The sequence below is a fragment of the Eublepharis macularius genome, chromosome 4 (genome assembly GCF_028583425.1).
Source record: "Eublepharis macularius isolate TG4126 chromosome 4, MPM_Emac_v1.0, whole genome shotgun sequence".
Taxonomy (NCBI): Eukaryota; Metazoa; Chordata; class Lepidosauria; order Squamata; family Eublepharidae; genus Eublepharis; species Eublepharis macularius.
Window position 1 is genome coordinate 16,537,612 of NC_072793.1, and position 25,252 is coordinate 16,562,863.

At 47.5% G+C, this 25,252-nt stretch overlaps 1 protein-coding gene across 1 annotated transcript in view; it reads right to left on the reverse strand.

The window, feature by feature from the left end:
* Positions 1-1,110: 1,110 nt before the first annotated feature.
* The window catches only part of LOC129326893 (uncharacterized), a 62,668-nt gene continuing 38,526 nt past the window's right edge, over positions 1,111-25,252 (reverse strand). Inside the window, exon 7 of the mRNA XM_054975218.1 lies at positions 1,111-2,181. Within this exon, the coding sequence (XP_054831193.1) occupies positions 2,177-2,181 (5 nt within the window). The 3' untranslated portion in view covers positions 1,111-2,176. The remainder of the gene's footprint in view (positions 2,182-25,252) is intronic.

Sequence of the window (25,252 nt, forward strand, 5' to 3'; positions counted from 1 at the left end):
ATGATCAAGGGGCCCAACCGCCGGTGCAGCCACTGGACCAACCCGTTCACCCAGACGGAGCCTCGGCCCAGGCTGTCCTGGAGCCTCAACCTCAACAGCCACTGGGGCTAGGCAAGCTAGAGGCCCATTTTGATGGAGACCCTGAGGAACTGGGGTACTTCCTAGTGCAGGTGGCAGAGCTTTGAGGGAATGGGGCCCCACCTTTCCAGATGAAGCCAGCCGGGTAAATTACCTGGGTTCCTGGCTGCAGGGAGTGGCAGTGAAATGGTATGTGACTCTTTACGCAGCCAGAGCCCCAGAAATTTTACTGCCTGCAGTGAAATCTTTTGAGAGTTGCTTGGCAGATCCTTACAAAGCTCCGGTGAGCCAAAAAAAGAGGCAATTTCCCCCGTGTGTGTGTGGGGTGGTGGTGGTGATTATGACCAAATACTACAAATGTTGAATTGCCTTTAGTACAGATAAATGGAAATTTAAATCTATCTAAGTCACAAACCCATTCAGTACCCAAGTATGGGTCAACAACATAATGTGTGTGGGAATGCTGTATTCACCCTAGAACTGGTTTTCTGTCTGTTTAGGAACTATGAAGTGTTGGAAAAGAGTAATACCCATTATACAAGGAAGAAAAGAAGAAGGTCCTCCAGGGGGCAGCAAGGTCCAGACTCTCTGTTGGCAGAATGCTAATCTCGGCTGTTTTCACACTGCTTACCGGCCACGGAACATTGTGCTGAGCTCCCGGAACGACAGCGTCTTCCTGGTGCGATTTCGCGTGAGAATGGCACTCGTGTGAAATTCATTCCGGGAGCTCAGCACAATGTTCCGTGGCCGGTAAGCAATGTGAAAATGGCCCTTAGGCTATCTTTCTAGAACTCTACATAGTCTCTCTCTCTCAAAGTAGTTAGGCAGGTAATATCTCTCTCCTCTTCCCTATCCAGTTTGTCAGTTCTAGTTATAAAAGTTTTGTTAATGGTAAATCATTTTAGTGTACTGACAGAGGCCCTCTGCCAACATAAAGCTGCATGATATTCAATCGGTTCTGTTTCCCCCTTCCCCCTTCACTGTGTCAGTGTAATGTGAGAATGCAATACATTAATATGCATCTTCTGCTTGCCTCAGAAAAGAATGGAAGATCTATCTCATACAGAACATGACAGCTTTATTTTGGGAAGGCTGCCAAGAATAGATAGTAGGAACAATATGGTACAAATGCATACATTTTAATTTGTAATGTATTAAGGAATTAAAATGCACAGCAACACATGGTTTGAGTGTGCTTACTTCTGATCTAGCAGCTGGAAATAGCACGGTGTATGTGTGTGAGATTCTACTCATGGGCTTTCATGAATAAAGCGTTTGAAAACTGCTACTGTATACGGCTTGAGCTTTGCTATCTTTTTATGCAAACTGAAGAGATGAACCTCTGCCTGATTTATTTTATAGTGCGTGTGTGTGTGTTGATGATAAACAATAGATGTTTCCTTAATTGGTTGCTGTCGACCAACACATAGTGGAGGGCACTTGAAGCCACACCAACTAGTCTAGCAGTATGTGAATGCTGAAAGTTGGGCTGGAAAAAAGGGAAATTAATTGATGCTTCAGGGCTGGCTGTCAAGAACTCATGAAGGATGGGTTTTGCAAAGATGGTGTCACTGGTTTGGAGGGCCTTATGCTGTTTTAAAGCTAACACTGCCTCCGCTGTGCCTACTTAACTCCCATCTATATATTCCTAAATAAACGTTTATTTTAAAAACCCACAATTCTGTGATGATCTTTTTTTTTACAGTGAAATAGCTTTCATGGAGCTTCCTCCTGTGAGGAAAAAAGGGAGAATGAAATGCCAAGACTGGCAAATTGGTGACCAGCTGCTATGCAGTAGAGTCCATTAATTCCTAAAGGAAGGCATAGTCCTGCCACAGATCCTCAAAGGTAATGTCAAAGCATTGCCATACAGTGCCCTTGTCCCCAAACAGTAGAATGTCACTCAAACAGCAGATTCTATGGCTTCAGAGAAAACAAGAACGCACACCTCTTTTATTATATTGATTGATCTTTCTGGCATTTCAGAAATATTCATTTCACCAGTTGCCTTGTTGACTTCGGGGAGATCATTATATTTGCCGCAGGTGGGGAATTATTCACCAGCCTCTGCATGTGTTAATATTGATCCAAGCTGTTATCAGCCTAATTAAGGAAAGAAAAGATCATCTGTGCAGAGCATTTAGCTATGTTCAGCTTGGCAAATTTAAAATCTTCTTGGCATTCATGGTAGATTGAGCTTTCTGTTTGTTGCCCATCACCCTTTTCTTGTCTTAAATGGCATTATGTTGTAGCCAGGGCTTTTTTTCAGCTGGAATGTGGTGGAACAGAGTTCCAGAACCTCTTGAAAATGGTCACATGGCTGGTGGCCCCGCCCCCTGATCTCCAGACAGAGAGGAGTTTAGATTGCCCTCTGCACCACCAAGCGGTGCCGAGGGCAATCTAAACTCCCCTCTGTCTGGAGACCAGAAGACGGGGCCACCAGACATGTGACCAGGGCATTTTTTCAGCTGGAACGCAGTGGAATGGAGTTCCGGAACCTCTTGAAAATGGTCACATGGCTGGTGGCCCTGCCCCTTGATCTCCAGACAGAGAGGAGTTTAGATTGCCCTCTGCACCGCTCCAGCGGCATGGAGGGCAATCTAAACTTCTCCCTGTCTGGAGATCAGGGGTCAGGGCCACCGGCCATGTGACCATTTTCTCCGAGGGCAACTCACTGAGTTCCACCACCTCTTTCCTCAGAAAAAAAGCCCTGGCTGTAGCACTCCTTTATCATTCTTGATCCCATTCCCTGTTGCAGACCAAGCGTTTCACCCTTTGTTCTTAGATTCTAACTGTATGTTGTCTGAACCATGATGGCACGAAGCTCAATTTGTGGGCATGCTTAAAATATGAATTTCAGCTTTTTCAAGCCCATGTTGAGTTAGGGTTGCCAGGCCCCCCTTACCTCAGAAGCAGGTGATGGGGGGGGTGTCACAAGGCAGGTGTCACAAGGCTCTGATCCAGGCTACTTGAGTGTGTGCACTCTGGAAGCCTCAATGACATCACTTCTGGTTGAAAACCGGAAGCTCTGGGGTCTCAGTGGGGTCAATATTGGCACCAAATATAGCATCTTTGCTATGTTTACGGCTGATTTGTCATGGCTGAGACCCTAGATCTTCCAGTTTTCAACTGTAAGTGCATCATCCAGGCACTTATGTGCGTGTCATTTCACCACATGTTCTGGTGGCTTCTGGCCTGCCTCCCCCCTTCTTTCCCCCCTCTGGCCAGGTGAGTGGGGCCAGGAGACAAAAAGTGGAGGTGAGGGATGCCCCTCCCCCACTGGGGGCAGGACATCCCTATGTTGAGTGGATTCTAGATCCCTCTGAAGATTTAGCCCAGCTTGACCTGTGCTTGTTTTGACTCCAAACACACATGAATTCGTGTTACTTTCCAAAATCCGTATGTACTTGTGAGTGGTAGCAGAGGACCTGTGCCTGGGGTCTTTATTAAACCTTTCGATGCTTTGGAAGGCTGTCAGAAACCAAAAGGAATGTATGTTTCCAAGATTGTTGGCAGCCCTTGCCTACATGTCAGGCTTAAGGTAGGCCTTTGCTGGGAATCCTTGTTGCCACAGTATGGGTCAAGAAGAGGTGGTGGAAGAGGGAGACTCATATAGGAGGCCTTTATGCCTCATTGTGCCTCTGATTACATCACTGGGGCATGTTGGAACCTGAACTTTGGACCTGGACCTCCTAATATTTGCCAAAAACTATTTTTGATTTATTTTGAAAATAAATTACTATAGTCAACCTCATTCTGAATCAACCTGTGAGGAGGAGCTGAAAATTCCATCATGTTTTCATGACACACAATGTCTGTGAGATGATGGGAGAAAACACAATGCCAGTGAAAGAGCTTCATGCATAATTCCCATGTTTCTCCTGACTCATTCCTTCTTGTAGGTTCAATGCATACTAATTAGCTGGGAAATGAGAAAGCATGTCTGGCTGAATTATATCACCATAGACACAAAATCCTCAGTTCAGGAGAGACTGGAAGATTCTGGAGACGCATGTTTATTCTTCTTTATCATGAATAGTTGCCTTCTTGGAATATACCAGCAGTGACTGCTTTCATTCTATTTTTGCTTTCCTTGCAGATTCCCAAGTTAGTTCTTTCTTACGAGTGTCTCTTCACTCATTACACAGGTTGGGTCCCATACTGCAGATTTCCCTCAATTCCCCGTGTGTGGTGTCAGGTTCTGATTGTGACTATCAATCAATCAATCAAGTACCTTTAATGGCATACAGATTGTGACTATGATATGGGTAGAGAAGAGGCTTCAGCCTTCCTTCTCCTTTTCCTGATCTGAAACAATGAGGGGGGCACTATTAGGCTTGTTGGGGAAAGCACAACTGTGCTGATGGGCTTCCTCAGTGGACTAAATAGTACACCTCACGACAATTTCAAGTTGAGAAAAAGGCACAGGGGAGAAGGTTGAAGCCTCTGTGTGCTGATCAGAATTGAGGAGTAGAGATGGGCACGAAACGCGAAAAAACTAAACGAGCATTTCGTGTTTCATCGCATTCCATGAATCACGAACTTTCATTAAATTGTTCCGTTTTGCGAAACGATTCATTAGTTTCATGATTCGTCAGAACCCAGGGCACTTCAATGGCCCCCTTCATATCCAGAGATGCCAAACTTGCAGGGAGACTTCAGCAGGCTCTCCTCCACCCACCCTCACCCAACAAGCCAGCAAGAACAAATGCTCTAAATAAGAATATAAGGAAAGAAAATTAAAGAAAAAAAGGCAGGCCTCAGTCAAGCTAGGCCCCAGAGGCAGGCAATGCCCTGAGACTGGGGTTGGATGGGGTGGAGGAAAGAAGGCACCCTCACTCAATGACCTTCCCAGCAAGGCCAAAATAAGAAAGAGGCTTTTCAGTCTCTTTGAAAGCAGCAAATCCAGCCAAAAGCTCCCAATTCCACTCTCTCACTCCAAATCCCAGCAACACGTCCTCCCTCTCCCTCTGTCTACTGGAACTGAAAAGCACGAGGCAGAGAGCTGTGCCTTATATAAGAAATGCTCACATAGAGCAGAACAGGAGGTCTCTGGTTGGCAGACAGACCTGCCTAACAGGGTTTGGAGGGAAGGGATTGGTGTTCCCATGGTACAGAAGGCCCATCTCCTCAGTTGCTTAGGGGATTAACCCCCTTGCTCCTTGCTGTATAGGGCAGAATGGAAGCTCTCCAGTTGGCAGGGAGAGCTGCCTATCAAGGTTATGTGGGCTAAGATTGGGGTTTCCAATGGCAACAAAAGGTCTGCAGACATTCCGGGCCTATGTTGCCTAGGGAATCAATGGATTGGCGCCACGAATCATTCATGAATCAAACAAATCGGTTCCAAAAGTCGTGAATTTCGTGAAAACTATGGCTCCATGAAACACGTTTTGTAAAACACGAATCGGTCCAATTCATCATGAAATTTGATTTGTATTTCGATTTGTGCCCATGTCTATTGAGGAGAAACTGCAGGTCACATGTGACAGTCACACAGGGCACAGGGTACAGACTGTGCTCCCCACCCAAAAAATATATTATGTATGAAGAGACAGTTACAGTACTAACTATTCACAAGTAATTTACTGAGATTTCTTCAAGCTACAGGAAGTGGTCAGAGAGGAAGTGCTAGTAACTTGTAATTTCCTCTTTTGTGCTTCCACTGTAATATGCATGGAAGAACCTGTGCTTTATTTCTATCGCCAAAGCAACCCTGCTTAAATAATCACCAAGCTGTAAGGCAAACACACCTTGAAGTGGATCTGGCAAATAAGGGTAGATTTGGAATTCCATATTAGGGCACAGCCATGTGCCAAAAAAATAAGGGGGAAAGGGGGAAAAAGAAAGAAAAAGGAATCACAAGTAGACACGGGCACGAACCGAAAAAAATTAACGAACTGGCGGTTCGTGGTTTGGTGCCGACAATGAACCCGAACCAGCGAACCGCAATGAACTTTTCCTGTTGCTGAACCGGTTTGAGGTTCGTGGTTCGTGGGCGTCAGAACGGCCCCCATTGGAATTAGAGAGCCCATATTCCCGGGGAGTGTTTAACAAGCTCTCCTCCAGCCATTACCCAAGTTTGGCCAAGATTGCAATAGAGATGGATCCAAGCTCCAATTAAACTCTCTCTGTCTCTCTCCCCAAAGACTAGCAAGTAGCAACCAACAGCTCTGCCACACTCCACTGCTCGCTTAAAGTGAAACCCAGCCTGGGAGCCCACTGCTTTTTATAAGCTGAGGTCCCATTGAGCAACACAGGAGGTCTGGCTGTCAGAGCTGCCTATCAGGGTTTGCAGGGATGAGATTGGAGTGCCCATGACTACAGAACACCCCTCCCCCTCCCTCCCCCAGGTGTCTTCTCCCAGGTTTGTAACCACTTTGCAGCTCCATGGTTGGAAGGAAGATCTGCTGATCAAGGGAAGCTGGGCTTTGATTCGGGTTTCCAGGGTGACAGAAGGAGCGCAGGCAGAGTTCAGGCATTCCCCCAGCTCCGTTTCTAGGGGAATTGATTGATGGCGCCTGACTGTCTGGCTTCACGAACCGCGGAAGAATGCACCGAACCGCGCCTCTAACGAACGCTGGTTCGTTGGCCATGGATGCTCATGAACCGCCGGATCATGAACGGAAGATTGGGCGGTTCGTGGGTTTTTTTGGTTCGTAATGCTGTTTGTGCCCATGTCTAATCACAAGGCTTTCAAATGTAGCTACTTCCTTAGAAACTGCAGTTGTTTGTATTTTGATTTTTCTATACAGATTGAAGAGTTAACAAACCAGTAAATACATAAACCAGTAAATACATAAAGATTTTAAAAACAATGTTAATTTTTATGCAGCTTTCCCAAATGGGTCCAGATGGGTTCAATGTCTAATATTAACAAAGGCAACTTTGGGATCTTGGGGTTTTCTGTATGGGTTTTTCCCATCAGTTCTGGCCCCTTACTGTTTCAATTTATCCCCGGATTTCCACATATCTTTTTTTTTTTTGCCTTTAGGTTTTGCTTCGGTTTTATTGGTTTTTCCTGTTTTTTTCCCCTGGTTCTTTAGAGACTACTTTTACCTCAGTCTTTTTCTAGAAGCCAATTTTGAGTTGATTGTTCCCTCGTGAGTAATGCTTCTTTTGGTTTTGTTTTCTAACCCACTTTTACCCACCTCCAACCCACTTTTCAAGGACTGAACATTCATAATCATCAAACCACTCCCTCTCACTTTCCTTCCCCCCTCCTCGTTTTGTTTTCTTTTTTAAAAAATTGTCATTTTTCATAGTGTTATATTGACCTACCATTTTATCAATACATGCAGTAGATTCTCTGACTTTCCAGCTTTCATTAAAAAAATCTCTAGCTCATTCCATTGCAGACATATGCCTTTTCCCCTTATATCTCTGAAAGGGAAGGAGCTTACTTTTTTTTAAAATGGAAGCTGGGAATTCAGAGATCCAGAGGAGTTAGCCGTGTTAGTCTGTAGTAGCAAAATAGTAAAGAGTCCAGTAGCACCTTTAAGACTAACCAACTTTACTGTAGCAGAAGCTTTCGAGAACCACAGTTCTCTTCGTCAGATGCATCAATTCAGGGAATTCAGAGAATCTGGTGTATGTATTGTTACAACAGTAGATTGATATAATGCTAAGAAAATGACAATTGGAAAAAACCGTGAAAGCCACTTCTGGTGTTAGAGGGGTGGCCACTTCTGGTGTTAGAGAAAGCAGTGCAGTTTGAAAAGCACCTAGCCACTGCTGTTCTGGGCTCTGTCCCAACAGAGGTTGGTTTGCCTCCTGGCTCTGGGTCAGCCTGGGCGGAGCTGTCTGGTTTAGACAGCAGGGGAAGCAACTTAAGTATGGGTGGAGCTTCTTCCCTTTCAGGCTTCCCCATGCATTCGTTTTCGATCTCTTCTATTTAAAAAATCAGCCCTTATATCGATATAATGTTATAAGCATGCACAAAAAATATAAAGGAGTGTGTATGTGCTGTGACATCACCTATGATGCCACTGATTACAACAGTGCCCTGACTTGAAACTCCTGAACAAAATAAACTGACTCCACAGCTGCAAAGAAAAGACGGATGTACAGAAGAACTGTACCCAGACTAATTCCAATGCTTGGGGAATGACTGCCAAGAAAATCAGGAATAAATCAAGTGTGCGGAAAAGCCCCTTAAAGTGATTTGGAGGCATCACCTGTTCCAAGCACACAGGTATATGTACCTAGTGACACAATTTGACCTTCACCGTTAAGACTGGGCATTTGTCTAGCCGATGAAGACGAGGGACCAAATGCTATTGTCAAAACTGAGTTTAAAGGTTAGTCAGAAAATGTGTTGAAAGTCTATAATGCTCAGTGTGTGGCCTGAACATTTGGACCAGATTCAGATTAGTTTCTTTATCCTTGAAGCAGAGAAAATACAGCAAGATAACTGACTGCCGAGGATGGCCTGGGTGTCAATAGATTAATCATACTATGATTTGTGTGAAAGACTGGTAGCTCCTTGATCTCCTAGGTGATATCTGAAGATGGGATTTTTGAAAGAGAAAATTATGCAGTTCATCTGTTTGAAAAAGAGAATTAGAGATTCCCCCTTTTCATCTCTCTTTTCAGATGCTTCTGATACAAAACAATGGGCTATGAGGGGGTTAAAAAAACACAACACTGCTGTCTAGATTTCATAAATCAACAGTATACTACATCCATCACTGTATGCTTGCCATAATATTTCCCAGTGTTTACTCTGCATAGAAACTAAAAGCCATGCTTTTTGCCACATTTTAGTCATGTTAACAAGACCTTAGCTCTTGTCATACTTGGCCATTTGTTCTGCTAAGTCTATGAATTTTCAGCAAGAGTTAAGCCATATTCACTCCAAAACCACATATATTTGAGACTGGAGAAAAAAAATAATTGCCCATTTTGGCATGTCTGGATGCCACCATGCACAGACACATTGTGGAATAAGAGCCAAGCTACAAGTGACGAATTACAAGAGGAGCACAAGTGAATGGCAAGTGAACAGGGAGGAATACACTTGAGTAGAGATGAGCACGATCTGCATTATGATCAGAAAGAAACCATGATAATGGTGATTGCGTGATCGTGAATTGGCGGATCGTGCTCGTCCACGGCCAACAATGCAGCGGTCGGGAGGGGCCTGGATCAGGGCTTGATCGGGGCGATTGTGCTCGGATTGAGAAGCCAGACACTCAGGTGTCAGCAATCTATTCCCCTGGCAATGGAGCCAGGGGAATGCCTGAGCTGTATTTGCCCTGCCTCTGTCGCCCTGGAAACCCGAATGGAAGCCCTGCTTTCCTTGATCAGCAGGGCTTCCTTCCAACCACGGAGCAGCAAAGCAGTCGCCAGTTGGGAGAAGCCACCCAAGGGAGGGAGGGGGAAGGGGGTGTTCTGTATCCATGGGCACTCCAATCCCATCCCTGCAAACCCTGATAGGCAGCTCTGACGGCCAAACACAGATGAGCGGCCAGACCCCCTGCCCCTGAGGGGAGGTGGCTCGTCGCCGTCTCCCTGTGCCCGCCGTGCCTGGCGGCCGCTGGCACCACCCACCTTCCCACATCACTGGGAATAGCAGCGCGCCCCGCTTTGGCCTCCACGATCCACGGATTGGGCACGGGAGATGATCGGTGTGGATTGTTAATTCGGGATCATTGCCAGCGCCGATCCATGATCAGCTGGATTGGTAATTTTTTTTGGATCGTGCCCACCTCTACACTTGAGTCTGTTCACTTGCCAGGCAGCTGTAATTCTTCACTTGTAGCTTGGCTCTAAGGAGTACTTTTGTTTGTTGCACTGGAGTTTTATTCTGTTGCTGGCCTGTTATGTACTCCAAGTTTTATTTTTGTGCCTTTCAAAATATTAAAATGGCAAATATGTTAAGAGATCAGTGTCAGGTCCAGTATGTATCTAAACTGTACTGACTCCATTTTCTAATGCTTCTAGTGTTTAAGTGCTTTCTCCCCAGGTGCACCAGTTCCCAGGCAGCATTCCCACCAGAGGAGATTGTTGTGTCTAACACCGTTCCACCAAGCATTGGCCTTGAAGGAGAGCCGCTTCCCAGGACTGAAAGATGTTGTTTTGAGAACTGTGGGGGGAGGCTGTTCCAGATGGGTATTGTTACTCTGTATCCTATGCTTGCTCTTCATTGGTAACAATGATCATGTACCATCCTGAGTCTCCTATTCAGGACAGTGGACTATAATGGACCTTTTCTGCAATAAAACTTCCTTTGCCAGACACTGGACTTATTCTTGCTTCTAAAGGGAACCTTGCAGAGAGTGCCTTATCTAGCCACAGTCTGACATTTTGTTACCAATCATGCCTGAGTCGGGCCCAGCGGAATCCAAGGTAGTCCCGGACAGGGATCCTTTGTTTGATCCGTATGCGTCCCCCGACAGTCAAACAGTGCAACCCCAAGAATCGCAGGTGCCAGCCGGGGCTGGTGCTTCGACGCCTACACCGCCTCTCATCGACCTCAGCAGTGAGGGGACAAGGCCGAGGGCTACAGCTCTTCCCTTGCTCTCGCTACCCACCCCGTCGGAGTGGGGAGCCCGACCCCGAGAAACACGGGAGCGCCGGGCCGGAGGGCTACATCCAAGAGTTTCGATGGACGGGCGCCGAAGCCTAGAGACGGTCCCTGAGCTGGACAGCAGCCAACCGTGGCTGTTTTGGAACCGGACGACCGAACGGACGGACGGGAACACATCTCACCGCGGCGCCCTGAGTTGGGATTATTCGGAACTTGCCCCGTGGAAAGAGCCAACGGAAGTTCCTGAGCAAAGTTGGGTGCAAATACAAAGCCGTACCCATGCTGTAGACTCCGGCATCTCGGCCGTGACGGGCCTAGCCAAAGGAATTCTAGCAGCGAGATCGCGAGTCGATCAAGGCGATCCTCCGCCCTGGGGGCCGTTTTCCCCGGTGAGTACAACTGAGGGAGGTTCCGTGATGGGGCAACCGGGTCCTAGCCGAATGCAACAGTTGGAAGCTAGGCTGATCGATATGGAGGAAAGTTTGGCTCATGCCATTCACCTAATCTCGTCAATGGGGGCAGGAGAGAGAATCTCGCCTGAAGAAATGGCGATACAAATTGCCACCCTTCAAAGTGTCATGTCCTATCCAGTGGAGGTCGACCCGCAGCAGCCGCTACCTTCGGGAGAGGAGGAATCCTACCCTGAAGAACCGGGAGAATCGCCCGCGGAACACCCTGGACTAAACGAAACTCCGCCGAGCGGGGATACTCCAGCTGAGGTGCCCGGAGGGACTCCAACGGAACCCCCTAAATTGGACGGGGATCCGTCTCCCGAGGAGACTCCAGCGGAGGAGCCAAGAGAAGGAGAGGGACCAACCCGTCCAACCGAGACGACAGTGATACACCCTCCCGCCTCTCCAACAACAGTTCGGCCGGGTCAGACGGAAGAACTCCCGGCCCCTTCTGAGGAGGAATTACCGCAACGACCGCTAGAAGTGGTTCCTATTCAGCAAACCCCGGGGGAAGATCTACCGGCGCCACAAGACCAGCCTGTGCGTCCCAGAGACACGACACCAAGAGGGGCAAGCCCGCGCGGCCCACCACCCATTAAGCCTTCGCCGCTGCGGCCCCTTCCGCTTCGACCACAACTAACCCCGCCGCTGCAGCCGATACGTTTGCCACTGGAGCAGCCCGTAAGACCACCTCCGAACCAACCGATGGGGCCTACACCACTACGACCCCACCAACCCACCCCTCAGCGGCCGATCATTACTCCGCCGCACCGACCACCTCCACCTCAACCGCTACGGCCAGCACCTCCTGTATTGCCACCAGCCAGACCGAGATTGCAGCCGCCTGCCCGACCCAGACTGCAGCCACCAGCCCAGCCGAGAGCACCACCGCCAGCCCAGCCGAGGCCGTTACCCCCGGCTCAACCGGTGATGCCGCCGCCAGCGCAACCAGCACCGCTAGCACCCCCCATACCTCAAGTGACATTGATGCTTCCGGCGGACTTCTACCCAGCACCGGCTCCGAGGCAAGACCTCCCAATGGGTTGGGTGAAACTGGAAGCCACTTTTGATGGGGATCCCTCCAAACTGGGCTTTTTTCTAGTGCAAGTCGTGCAATTCTTCAACCGGTGGGGACACCTCTTCGGCAGCGAGGCCAGCCAAATTGAACATCTCGGCTCCCGCTTACAAGGGAAAGCAGCGGACTGGTACGTAGGACTATATAATATCGGGGCCCCAGAACTCGATACTCTCCAGGGGTTGGTAGATGCTATTCGAGCACAATATGAAGACCCCTTAGAGGAAACCAGGGCCCGAACAGAATTGCAGGCCATTAAACAGGGCAGCATGTCAGCGAGAGACTATATCACGAAATTCCGACAATTGGCTGCCAAATGCCCTAGGTGTGAGGAGTCCACCAAAATCATCCTGTTCAAGCAAGGACTAAACCCGAGACTTTTGGACAGAGCCCTCATGCAGGACAATCCCCCTACCTTGTTAGGTTGGATCCAACTTGCATGCGAAGTTGAGAATCGCATCTTGGAAGTCCGTTTGGTTGAACAACAACAACAAACGGGACAAAGAAGACCCTTGACTTTGCAGAAGGGAGGACGGGGAGCTGGGTACGCCACCCGTGGAGCGAGAGATGCTAGATGGCAACAAGGGCTGTGTTTGCAATGCGGACAAGCCGGTCACTTTGCAGCACAATGCCCCTACCGGCCTGTACAAAGACCTCCGCTTCAATTAAGGCGCCCAACCCTTGCTCCATTTCCTACTCTCCAACGCCCGATTCCCGCACCTCGAGCGAACAGAGGCCGCGGCGCCTCCCAAAGGCCCGCCTCAGAGAGGGGACTAGAAGCGGAAGAAGTTATGGAATACGACCCCGCTTCCCCAAACGCAGAAGTCAATCCAGAGAGCCCCCAGTCGGGAAACGAGATGGATCTGTCGTAAAAGGGCCCAAACGACAGATGCGCCCCAAGCCCGTTCCTGCACCGAACCGGCCACCTGGGTCCATTTTATTCATGCCCGTGACTCTGATCAACCCAGAGAGAAAAATGCACATTCGGGTGCAAGCTCTAATTGACTCGGGCTGCTCAAGAGACATCATAGCCCCTGCTCTAGTTAATGGACTGGTTTTACCAACTCGGGATTTACAAAATCCAGTAATCTTTGAACAAATGGATGGTACCAACATGAATCCTGTTACAACTGAAACCATCCCGGTGATCACAGGCATGGGACAACATTGGGAGAAGAGGTCCTTTGTCATCAGCTCTACTGCCAAGTACCCGTTAATCCTAGGCAGCAAATGGCTATGTGATCACAACCCCTACATAGACTGGGCACAGGGATGCATTACCTTCAGTCACGCCAACTGTGAAAATCACCGTTGGAATCAAAACTGGGGCGAAGACCCTACTCAGAAAGAAAAGGCCCTCCTTACCCAAGAAGAAGTCAACCAAATACCCGAACCTTACTGGCCTTTTCTAAACGCTTTCTCGGAGGAGGAAGCGGACACTCTACCCCCGCATCGACGAACGGACTGTGCGGTGGAAATCTTACCAGGAGCCTCGCTACCCAAAGGACGACTCTACCCCATGAGTCTCCATGAACGCGAAGAGCTCCGGAAATTCATCGACACCAACCTTCAACGTGGGTTCATCCGCCCAGCCTCTAGCCCCCACGCCGCTCCGGTCCTCTTCGTAAAAAAGAAGGATGGGGGACTCAGACTCTGCACAGATTTCCGGGGACTGAACGCAGTGTCCACCAACAACGCCTATCCTCTACCGCTCATCCGAGACCTTCTCAACGTCGTGGCCCAAGGTAAGATCTTTACGAAATTAGATCTAAAAGATGCCTACTTCCACGTTCGTATCAAGGCAGGGGATGAGTGGAAAACCGCGTTTAATACGCCCCTCGGACAATATGAATACTTAGTTATGCCTTTTGGATTGACGGGAGCCCCGTCTGTATTCATGTCCATGATAAACGAAGTTCTACACGAATTTCTGTACAAAGGGGTGGTGGTGTACCTTGATGATGTTTTAATTTATTCGGACACCGAGGAAGAACATGTTCAAATGGTACAAAAGGTCCTAGCCACCTTGATGAGGAATAAACTGCCCATCAAATTGTCCAAATGTGAATTCCATAAAACAGAACTCACTTACCTTGGGTATTGTATCTCCCAAGAGGGTCTGAAAATGGATCCAGCCAAAATACAGGCGATACAAGATTGGCAAACGCCCACCACCCGCAAAGAACTGCAATCCTTCCTGGGTTTTGCCAACTTTTATAGAGACTTCATAGCAAATTTCGCCCAAATCACGCTCCCCTTAACAGAACTGCTGAAAACCAAAGATAAAGGGGACCAAGCTAAGAAGCCCTCTTCCAAATTACAATGGACCCCCGATTGCCAAACGGCTTTCGACTGCCTAAAAGAGCAATTTGTAACAGAACCCATCCTCTCCCACCCCAACGAACAATCCCCCTTCATAGTACAGGTCGACGCCAGCGATACGGCGATAGGGGGGGTTTTGCTACAGAAGGGGGAGGATGGAAAATTGCGTCCTTGTGCGTTCTTGTCTAGAAAATTTTCTGCCGCGGAAAGGAATTGGAATGTGTGGGAGAAGGAGGCCTTTGCAGTAAAAGCAGCCCTTACTAACTGGAGACATTGGCTGGAGGGGGCGCGATACCCTTTTGAGGTCTGGACAGATCATAAAAATTTGGAGGCCCTCCGGAGCCCACGCAGACTGAATGCCAAGCAATTGCGGTGGGCGGAATTCTTTTCAAAATTCAACTTCACTCTAAATTATCTCCCGGGCAAAACTAACTTTTTGGCGGACGCCCTATCGCGCATGCCCCAACATAGGAGCAAACGGGCGGAGACGGTCGACACGGTCTTCTCGCCTAAGCAACTTGGGGGCGTGGTGACTACTCGCAGCCGCGCCAAGCAGCCCCTCCCAGCCAACCAGGAATGGAAATCGAAACTTAAAGCTGAAATAGAGAAGGAGGGGGATAGAGCTCCGCGGAGCAAACTGACCCAATCCCCACAAGGGGATTGGTTGGCCGGGGGCAAGTTGTATGTCCCAGACAGCCTCAGACTGGAAATTTTGCAGCGCTGTCATGATGCTCCCACTGCTGGACATTATGGGTATCTAAAAACTTTGCATCTCGTCCAAAGACAATTCTGGTGGCCGGGCATGCGCAAAGACATTTCCGAATACGTTAGTTCCTGTCCTGTTTGCCTCAGCGCCAAAACCAGGAAAGGGAAGCCTCCGGGTCTCCTGCAACCATTGGAAACGCCAAACAGACCCTGGGACGTAATATCCATGGATTTTATTACTGACCTACCTATCTCAAAAGGACATAATTGCATTTTAGTGGTGGTAGATCTGTTCTCCAAACAAGCACATTTTATTCCCTGTACTGCTATACCCTCCGCGCGAAAGCTAGCGGATCTGTTTTTAAAACACATCGTGAAATTACATTCTTTTCCGTCCAAGGTGATTTCGGATCGCGGCGGACAGTTCGTTGCCAACTTCTGGCGGGAGCTTTTGAAAATGTTGAATATTGAACAAGGCATCAGTTCAAGCCACCACCCACAAACCGACGGACAATCCGAAAAGACTAACCAAATTTTAGAACAATTCCTTCGTTGCTACATTAATTTTCAACAAGATAATTGGGTGGACCTTCTCCCCCTAGCCGAATTCTCCTATAACAACAGTGTACACGCTTCAATGGGAGAGGCTCCATTCAAAATTGTGTACGGGACCCACTTCGATCCCTTCCCGTTAGACGCACCCCCTCTCCATTCCTCTAAACTGCCAGATGTATCTTCATGGTGGGGGGAGGCGGCGCAGCAGTGGACTCTTATTAAGAAACACCTTGAAAAAGCCAAATTGGATTACAAAAAATACGCAGATCGCCATCGTGTGGCCGAATGGGAATTACAACCTGGAGATCGTGTATATTTCCACAAAAAACCTAAAGCTAGCTCAAACCAGCCGCAAACTCGCTCTAAAATTCCTAGGACCTTTTCCTGTGCGCAAAATAATAAATAAAGTAACTGTTGCTGTAACTTTGCCTAAAAACCTGCGCCATGTGCATGATACGTTCCACGTCAGCCTTCTAAAGAGAGCTCCCACCGACAACAAATGGCACATCAAAGCTCCACCCATTCCAACTTTGATTGACGACCAAATACACTATGAGGTACAACAAATCTTGGACTCTAAGCTCAAGCGAAACCAGCTTTTTTACCTCATTCGCTGGAAGGACTTTGATTCTGGTTACGATGAATGGGTGAACTCTGCACATGTTCATGCTCCTAGATTAACCAAAGCTTTTCATACTCGCTATCCATATAAGCCAGGGGGGGATCTATTTTAAGGGGGGCAGAATGTCAGGTCCAGTATGTATCTAAACTGTACTGACTCCATTTTCTAATGCTTCTAGTGTTTAAGTGCTTTCTCCCCAGGTGCACCAGTTCCCAGGCAGCATTCCCACCAGAGGAGATTGTTGTGTCTAACACCGTTCCACCAAGCATTGGCCTTGAAGGAGAGCCGCTTCCCAGGACTGAAAGATGTTGTTTTGAGAACTGTGGGGGGAGGCTGTTCCAGATGGGTATTGTTACTCTGTATCCTATGCTTGCTCTTCATTGGTAACAATGATCATGTACCATCCTGAGTCTCCTATTCAGGACAGTGGACTATAATGGACCTTTTCTGCAATAAAACTTCCTTTGCCAGACACTGGACTTATTCTTGCTTCTAAAGGGAACCTTGCAGAGAGTGCCTTATCTAGCCACAGTCTGGGAGCTTGGTGCGATGTTCCGTGGCTGGTATGCAGTGTGAAAATGGCCAAAGTCTAATGTGCAGGGAGGAGAAAAGGTTGAATGAGTCACATGATGACTCTGGCCTCCTCTTCTCTTTTTGTACAGCAGCCAAGCACAGTCAGTCCTAATTGCTCCTTGCAAATAGGATGGGAGGAAGAAACAGCAAATAGGATCTCAATAAACATTATCCTTTAAGGGCTTCTGTATTATTTAGCCAATAGGTAGCTAGGATTCTATCTACAAAGCTAAGGCTGGGAGAAAATAGGACTGTACTGTATAAAAGGATTAGTGCCCTAAGTAGCTGTAACTAGGGGTGTGCAAGCCAAAAATTTTCGGCTATAGCCGAAAGTAGAAAGCCGAAAGAAGATTCTCTATCGTTAAAGCCGAAAGCCGAAACAAGAATCTCTTTCGGCTTTCGACTTTCGGGATTCTTTCGGCATTATTTCGGCATTCTTTCGGCTTTTTTCTATGGGAAAATGCCTCCGTCTTCCAGGACGCCTGGAGGAGGCATTTTCCCACCAAATAAGCCCAAAATTGGTGGAGACCTTCCTCTAACCCTTCTCTAACAATCACCCAAGTTTCAGACAGATTGGACTTTGGGGGGCCATGTTATGGCCCCCCAAAGCAGGTCCCCCCATCCTCCCATAAGAAAGCGAAAGAGCAGCATATTGTTAGCATGCTGCTGCTGATCTTTCTTCATTATTTCCTATGGGGAAAAAATGAAGAGGCAGGCTTCCTTTGCCAGGGGTGGCATTTTGCATGCAAAATGCCCCCCAGCCCTCAGGGGCCCTTCTCCCACCCCTCCTCCCACCCCCCACCAAGGCTCAGCCTGCTCCCACTTGGGGGGGCATTTCATGGCCTCCCCAAGTAGGTGCTCTAATCTCTACCACTGACAGCTGGGGGAGGCTTGTGTTGCCAGGGGTGGCATTTTGCATGCAAAATGCCCCCCAACCCTCTGGGGCCCTTCTCCCACCCCTCCTCCCACCCCCCACCAAGGCTCAGCCTGCTCCCACTTGGGGGGGCATTTCATGGCCTCCCCAAGTAGGTGCTCTGCTCTCATCTCTACCACTGACAGCTGGGGGAGGCTTGTGTTGCCAGGGGTGGCATTTTGCATGCAAAATGCCCCCCAGCCCTCTGGGGCCCTTCTCCCACCCTTCCTCCCACCCCCCACCAAGGCTCAGACTGCTCCCACTTGGGGGGGCCATTTCATGGCATCCCCAAGTAGGTCCTCTCAGCCCCTAAAGTCCACCCCTTACAGCCCCACACAAACCCAATTCCCCCCCCCAGCTGCCACACACAGACCCAAATCCCCACATTAGCCCCTCACAGACCCAAATCCACCCCCACCTGCCCTACACCCATAACCCCAGGAACAGGCTGGCAAAGGCCAGCCCTCTCCCTTTGTTCCCTATGCTGGGAACTTCTAAACTCTCTTTCCCTGGGCAATTCTGCACAGCCCAGGGGTGCCACAATGGTGGGCACACTTCTGAGTGCCAGCTGGTCCCTGTGAAAGAGCACCTGAACCACAGACACCCTCCCTCAAATTCCCCCACCACCTACAGAGATGGCTGGCCAGCCAGCCCCATTGTTCCCTATGATGGGAACCAACTGCACAACAAAGAATAAAACAAGAACAACACAAAATAAAGTTTTTTAAAAATTATTTTCTCCCTTCCAAAGTACAAGTAGGCAAAGCATTATGACACATTACACCAGCAGTCCCCCACACAGTAAAATTAAAACAAAACTCACTTAACATCAGAGAATCACAAAGCATGATTCCTGTCAAAAACACTTTATTTCTTGAACAGCTTTAGGTTACACAGCAGGGGGGAACACCAAAGGGCATGGCAGCACTATCTTACACAAAAATAACACAACTCACTTAACATCAGAGAATCACAAAAACGCAATTCCTGGCAAAAACACTTTATTTCTTGAACAGCTTTAGGTTACACAGTAGGAGGGCACAACAGGGCAAGATAGCAATGTACTACAAAAAATAATACAACCCACTTCACCGTTTTTGACAGCAATTGTGTTTGTGTGATTCTCTGATGTGAAGTGAGTTGTGTTATTTTTGCGTAGTACACTGCTTTCCTGCTCTGCAGTGCCTTCCTACTGTGTAACCTAAAGCAGTTACAGAAATAAAGTGCTTTTGACAGCTATTTTTGGGGGTGATTCTTTAATGTGAAGTGAGTTGTGTTATTTTTGTGTAAGATACTGCTTCCATGCACTTTGGTGTCCCCCCCCCCTGCTGTGTAGCCTAAAGCTGTTCAAGAAATAAAGTGTTTTTGACAGGAATTGTGCTTTTGTGATTCTCTGATGTTAAGTGAGTTGTGTTATTTTTGTGTAAGATAGTGCTGCCATGCCCTTTGGTGTTCCCCCCTGCTGTGTAACCTAAAGCTGTTCAAGAAATAAAGTGTTTTTGACAGGAATCATGCTTTGTGATTCTCTGATGTTAAGTGAGTTGTGTTATTTTTGTGTAAGATAGTGCTGCCATGCCCTTTGGTGTTCCCCCCTGCTGTGTAACCTAAAGCTGTTCAAGAAATAAAGTGTTTTTGACAGGAATCATGCTTTGTGATTCTCTGATGTTAAGTGAGTTGTGTTATTTTTGTGTAAGATAGTGCTGCCATGCCCTTTGGTGTTCCCCCCTGCTGTGTAACCTAAAGCTGTTCAAGAAATAAAGTGTTTTTGACAGGTATCATGCTTTGTGATTCTCTGATGTTAAGTGAGTTGTGTTATTTTTCTGTGTGGGGGACTGCTGGTGTAATGTGTCATAATGCTTTGCCTACTTGTACTTTGGAAGGGAGAAAAAAAAAATTAAAACTTTATTTTGTGTTGTTCTTGTTTTATTCTTTGTTGTGCAGTTGGTTCCCATCATAGGGAACAATGGGGCTGGCTGGCCAGCCATCTCTGTAGGTGGTGGGGGAATTTGAGGGAGGGTGTCTGTGGTTCAGGTGCTCTTTCACAGGGACCAGCTGGCACTCAGAAGTGTGCCCACCATTGTGGCACCCCTGGGCTGTGCAGAATTGCCTAGGGAAAGAAAGTTTAGAAGTTCCCAGCATAGGGAACAAAGGGAGAGGGCTGGCCTTTGCCAGCCTGTTCCTGGGGTTATGGGTGTGGGGCAGGTGGGGGTGGATTTGGGTCTGTGAGGGGCTAATGTGGGGATTTGGGTCTGTGTGTGGCAGCTGGGGGGGAATTGGGTTTGTGTGGGGCTGTAAGGGGTGGACTTTAGGGGCTGAGAGGACCTACTTGGGGATGCCATGAAATGGCCCCCCCAAGTGGGAGCAGTCTGAGCCTTGGTGGGGGGTGGGAGGAAGGGTGGGAGAAGGGCCCCAGAGGGCTGGGGGGCATTTTGCATGCAAAATGCCACCCCCGGCAACACAAGCCTCCCCCAGCTGTCAGTGGTAGAGATGAGAGCAGAGCACCTACTTGGGGAGGCCATGAAATGCCCTCCCAAGTGGGAGCAGGCTGAGCCTTGGTGGGGGGTGGGAGGAGGGGTGGGAGAAGGGCCCCAGAGGGTTGGGGGGCATTTTGCATGCAAAATGCCACCCCTGGCAACACAAGCCTCCCCCAGCTGTCAGTGGTAGAGATTAGAGCACCTACTTGGGGAGGCCATGAAATGCCCCCCCCAAGTGGGAGCAGGCTGAGCCTTGGTGGGGGGTGGGAGGAGGGGTGGGAGAAGGGCCCCTGAGGGCTGGGGGGCATTTTGCATGCAAAATGCCACCCCTGGCAAAGGAAGCCTGCCTCTTCATTTTTCCCCCATAGGAAATAATGAAGAAAGATCAGCAGCAGCATGCTAACAATATGCTGCTCCTTCGCTTTCTTATGGGAGGATGGGGGGACCTGCTTTGGGGGGCCATAACATGGCCCCCCAAAGTCCAATCTGTCTGAAACTTGGGTGGTTGTTAGAGAAGGGTTAGAGGAAGGTCCCCACCAATTTTGGGCTTATTCGGTGGGAAAATGCCTCCTCCAGGCGTCCTGGAAGACGGAGGCATTTTCCCATAGAAAAGCCGAAAGAAAGCCGAAAGAATCCCGAAACGTTTCGGCTTTTTTCTTTCGGCTACCCGAAACGTTTCGGCATTCCCCGAAACGTTTCGGCATTCCCCGAAAGAAGCCGAAACACTTTTGTTTCGGCATTCTTTCGGCATTCTGAATGCCGAAACGCACATCCCTAGCTGTAACGAGTTGCCATATGAAAGATGGTTCCCCGGAGGTTGATCTACTATGTAAACAAAGATACACAAACCTCTTGTTTTTATGGTTGCCCTCTGAAGTTACAGCATTTATAAATCACTCACTGTCTGCCTCTTACATCCTCCAGTTTCTTAAAGCTGTTTATGCTTAAGTGAGTTTGGATTTCCTAATGCACCAAGACCACTATCCACAGAGAATTTTGCAAACAAAGTTTTTAACAGTGTAATCCTAAACAGAGTTGCACACTTCTAAATCCATTGGCGTCCACAGAAGTGGGTAACATTGTTCATACTTAGGACGGTATTGCAAATTTCCCGACCTTTCAGGCATGGCCCTGGAACAAGACATTTATAGTAAGCCGTTTGAAAAAAAATATCTGAATACCTCCTTGCAATTTGTTCTAAGGAGCATATTTAGTACAAAGATTTAATAACTTATTCCGTATCTGAAAATTTAATCTCTTGTAATGATGGTTTATGCCTGGGGTTTGCAAACCAGGGTACTGTTATAATTACATACATCTGATTATTATGTAATTTAATGTTGGTCTTGGACTGCTTGAAATGTTGAACTGTCTTCATATCTTTGTCGCTGGCTAGTTTCAGTGATGCTTTCATGTGATAAATAAATAAAACTGAGTCGGAGAGATTCACCCCACCTCCTTATTGTGTGTAGCTTGGTAATTTCCCAATGTGGGGATGCACAGAAGAACAAAGATGAAAACAGGGTTGTACATATGAGTTCTTCTGTGCAGATACACATCCCTCCCTCCTTCCCCACTGTGAACTCTCTGGTAGTAACTAGTTGGGGTTCAGGGCGGCTCAGGAGAACTGAGAGAGAAGGGGTTGCTCCTCCTAGGTCACATGCCCGTTTTAGGCGGGAAAAACGGTTGGTCTATGTGATCTGAGAGAAGCGGCCCCTAACGGAGCTCTAAAGAGGCTGAGAAGTTTCTCCATTAGCAGGTTTGTATGTGCGCAGTCCCAATGCGGGCATGCACAGAAGAACAAAGATGAACAAGAAGTTTACAGTAAGCAGTTTGAAAAAAAATCATCTGAATAACTCCTTGCCATTGGTTCTAAGGAGCATATTTAGTACACTTAATTTAATAAGTTATTCCATAGTTGAAAATTGAATATGCTTACAATAAATACTCTTATTAATCATTTGGTTTGATATAATTGTAAAAAAAGTCAAACAGCCACATCCAGGATTAACCCCCCCCCTCATTTGTAGTTCCTTTAAAAATAAACTCCTAATGCCAATAACTTTTACTTTTGTAGACTTCCAGTGCATGCTATAGCAGGCATTGACTGTATGGTCCTTTCACTAGGAACGTATAGATAGATTAGGTATTCTGCTTATTTACTGTCCACCCAGCTCCCCACTACGTATCCTTTCTGAACTGGCAGAGATCATCTCAGATTGAGGGCCAAAGCTACAAGTGACGAATGACACTTGAACAGCAAGTGTATTTCTCCCTGTTCACTTGCCCTCCACTCAATCCACTTGCCGTTCAAGTGTCATTTGTCACTTGCAGCTTGGCCCGTAGTGTTGGAGGCACCTACACTGATTGTTCTGAGGGACATCAACATCCATGCTGAATGCTCCACATCAGGGCCTGCCCAAGAACTTTCTGCTTCCCTGGCAGCCTTTATGGGTTATACTGTCTGCAGCTTTCCTGCACACCTTATGCTTCTCTGTGCATCAGCGGAGCCATCCCTATCGCTCCATTTCTCTGACAAGTAGCACAACAATGGCATGGACATGGGTCCCACTGATGTCAAGTGTGGTGCAGGATAGACCTCTCAACACCTGGGGTACTTAATGATGACGTCACGATGTGCCAAGGCATGAAGGCCTCAAACAGTTCTTAATGAAAAGAGTTCCAGAGGTTCTATAGAACTCTTTAATCAGTCAAGAATCAGATGCTGGCACAGGTTCACCTGTTACTCCTAGAAACACTTGGTTTTTAGTACTCGTTCAAATCATTTTTCACAATTTCTCAGAAATGAGTCCTAAATATGTTTGTGAGCATTTGAAAATCTCTTGGAACCAGGGCTCATTTAGAGGGGGAACACGCAGGAACGCAGTTCCAGCAGTTCCCCAAAGAGGCCACATGTCAGGTGGCCCTGCCCACCTGACTCTTGGCCATTTTGGTCCCGTTTCAGCCTGGATTGGGGCCGAAAAGGCCCGGATTGGGGCCGAAAAGGCCCAGATTGGGCCTGTGACAGGTGGTGGATCACTCTCCCACTCAGCAGCAACCTGATCCTGACCATTTTGGGCCCCTTTTTGGCCATTTTCAGCCCCTTTTTGCCATTTTGGGCCCAATTTCGGCCCTGAATGGCCAGGATTGGGTCCAAAACAGCCAGGATAGGTGATGTCAGGGGGTGTGGCATATGCTAATGAGTTATGCTAATGACACACTTCTGGTGATGTCAAGGGGTGTGGCATATGCTAATGAGTTATGCTAATGAGTTATGCCAATCAGTTCCTCCAGCTCTTTTTCTACAAAATGACCCCTGCTTGGAACTATTTTAATGTAAATTAACACAAGTGTTCAAATTCCTTCATTGTAATCCCAGAGGAAGGACTTCCCCAGGCACTATTTCTTGGTATGTATTTTAATTTGACTACTAGTAGGTGCCCAACTGTCACTGGCATCTTAGATAGATGAGAAATTCATATTTGCATGATGATGATGATGGACTCAGTTCATTGTAAAGTCACAATGACTTTTATATATTTTATCTTCCTGGAGATCCCATTGTACAAAAAAAATCCAAACCTCATTTTGCAGCTGTGCATTCCATAAGTGAAAAGGGCAGTGTAGTTCCCGTCTGTTTCTAAGCAATATGTCAGGCCTTTGCAATCTAGTGAATAGCTTGGCAGTTCCATGATGCATTCTGCCTGTTAGAACCATCTGTTGCTAACTCCGTCCTGGTGTGAAATCCTCCCGTTTCGTATTTCTAATATTTCAAATATTTGCCTGTTGGCTGCCATGGGACTTTTGATTTAGCGAGGACTTGGAAAGCTAGATGGAGCCTTTGCATTCCTTACTCTCAAAGACTTTGGGAAATGTCATTTCCTTATTTTTTAACCCTGCAGTGGAATCATTCTGGTTGTTCTGAAACAGAACAAACTGAGAAGCCTACTGAGATTTCGGTGAAATGTATTATTTTTGCCTGAAACTCAATGAACACATATACAGATTGTAACATACAGTTAAGCCAGAATCACATGTTGCAAAGAACACAACACCCTTGTCTTCTTTCCCCCTCCCTCTCTCATATTGGGTAATAGTCGAATTCACTGGCTGCTCTTTTCAGGGAAACAAAAGCAGGGCTTTTTTCTGGGAAAAGAGGTGGTGGAACTCAGGGGTGGAACTCAGGACCGCACAATGACATCACTTTGGGCCAGCTGGAACAAGGGGGTAGTTTTTTAAAGTTTAAATCACCCTCGGTGAATATGGTCACCTGGCCGGTGGCCCCACCCCCTGATCTCCAGACAGAGGGGAGTTTAGATTGCCTTCCACGCTGTGGCATGGAGGGCAATCTAAACTGTCTGGAGATCAGGGGGTGGGGCCACCGGCCATGTGACTATTTTCAGGAGGTGCCGGAATGCCATTCCACCACGTTCCAGCTGAAAAAACGCCCTGAACAAAAGCATGATGATGTCATGTCACATTCCTGTAGCTTTACAGAAGAGAGGTGGAAAGGAGACGGGGCTGCTGCTTGCAACTATATATTTCTCCATAAGATGCAGTTTCTGTCTCAGCTTTTCCAAATGATTAAGAAGAATCCAGAGGCACCTTAAATATTAATAAAATGTGTTCCAGCATAAGATTTCATTAATCTTTCTGTATGTGTGCATGTGACTGACTGATCTAGGATCCCATTCTCCTGATGGGGGATTCCCCTACTCCCTGTTCCTGTTGCCAGCCACTGCTCAGGGCAGTTGTAGGAGAAAAATAAAACAAACCCTGTAGCTTTGTGTGTGATGTCACATCATGTCTGATAAAAAAAAAACAGAAGTGACCTAAGGCAGCTTTAGGAATCACCAGAAACTCTATGGTAAAACCATAGGGTTTCTGGCAATTCCTAGAACTACCTATGTCACTTCTGTTTTTTTACTGGAACTTACATGATGCTGCTGGTGTTG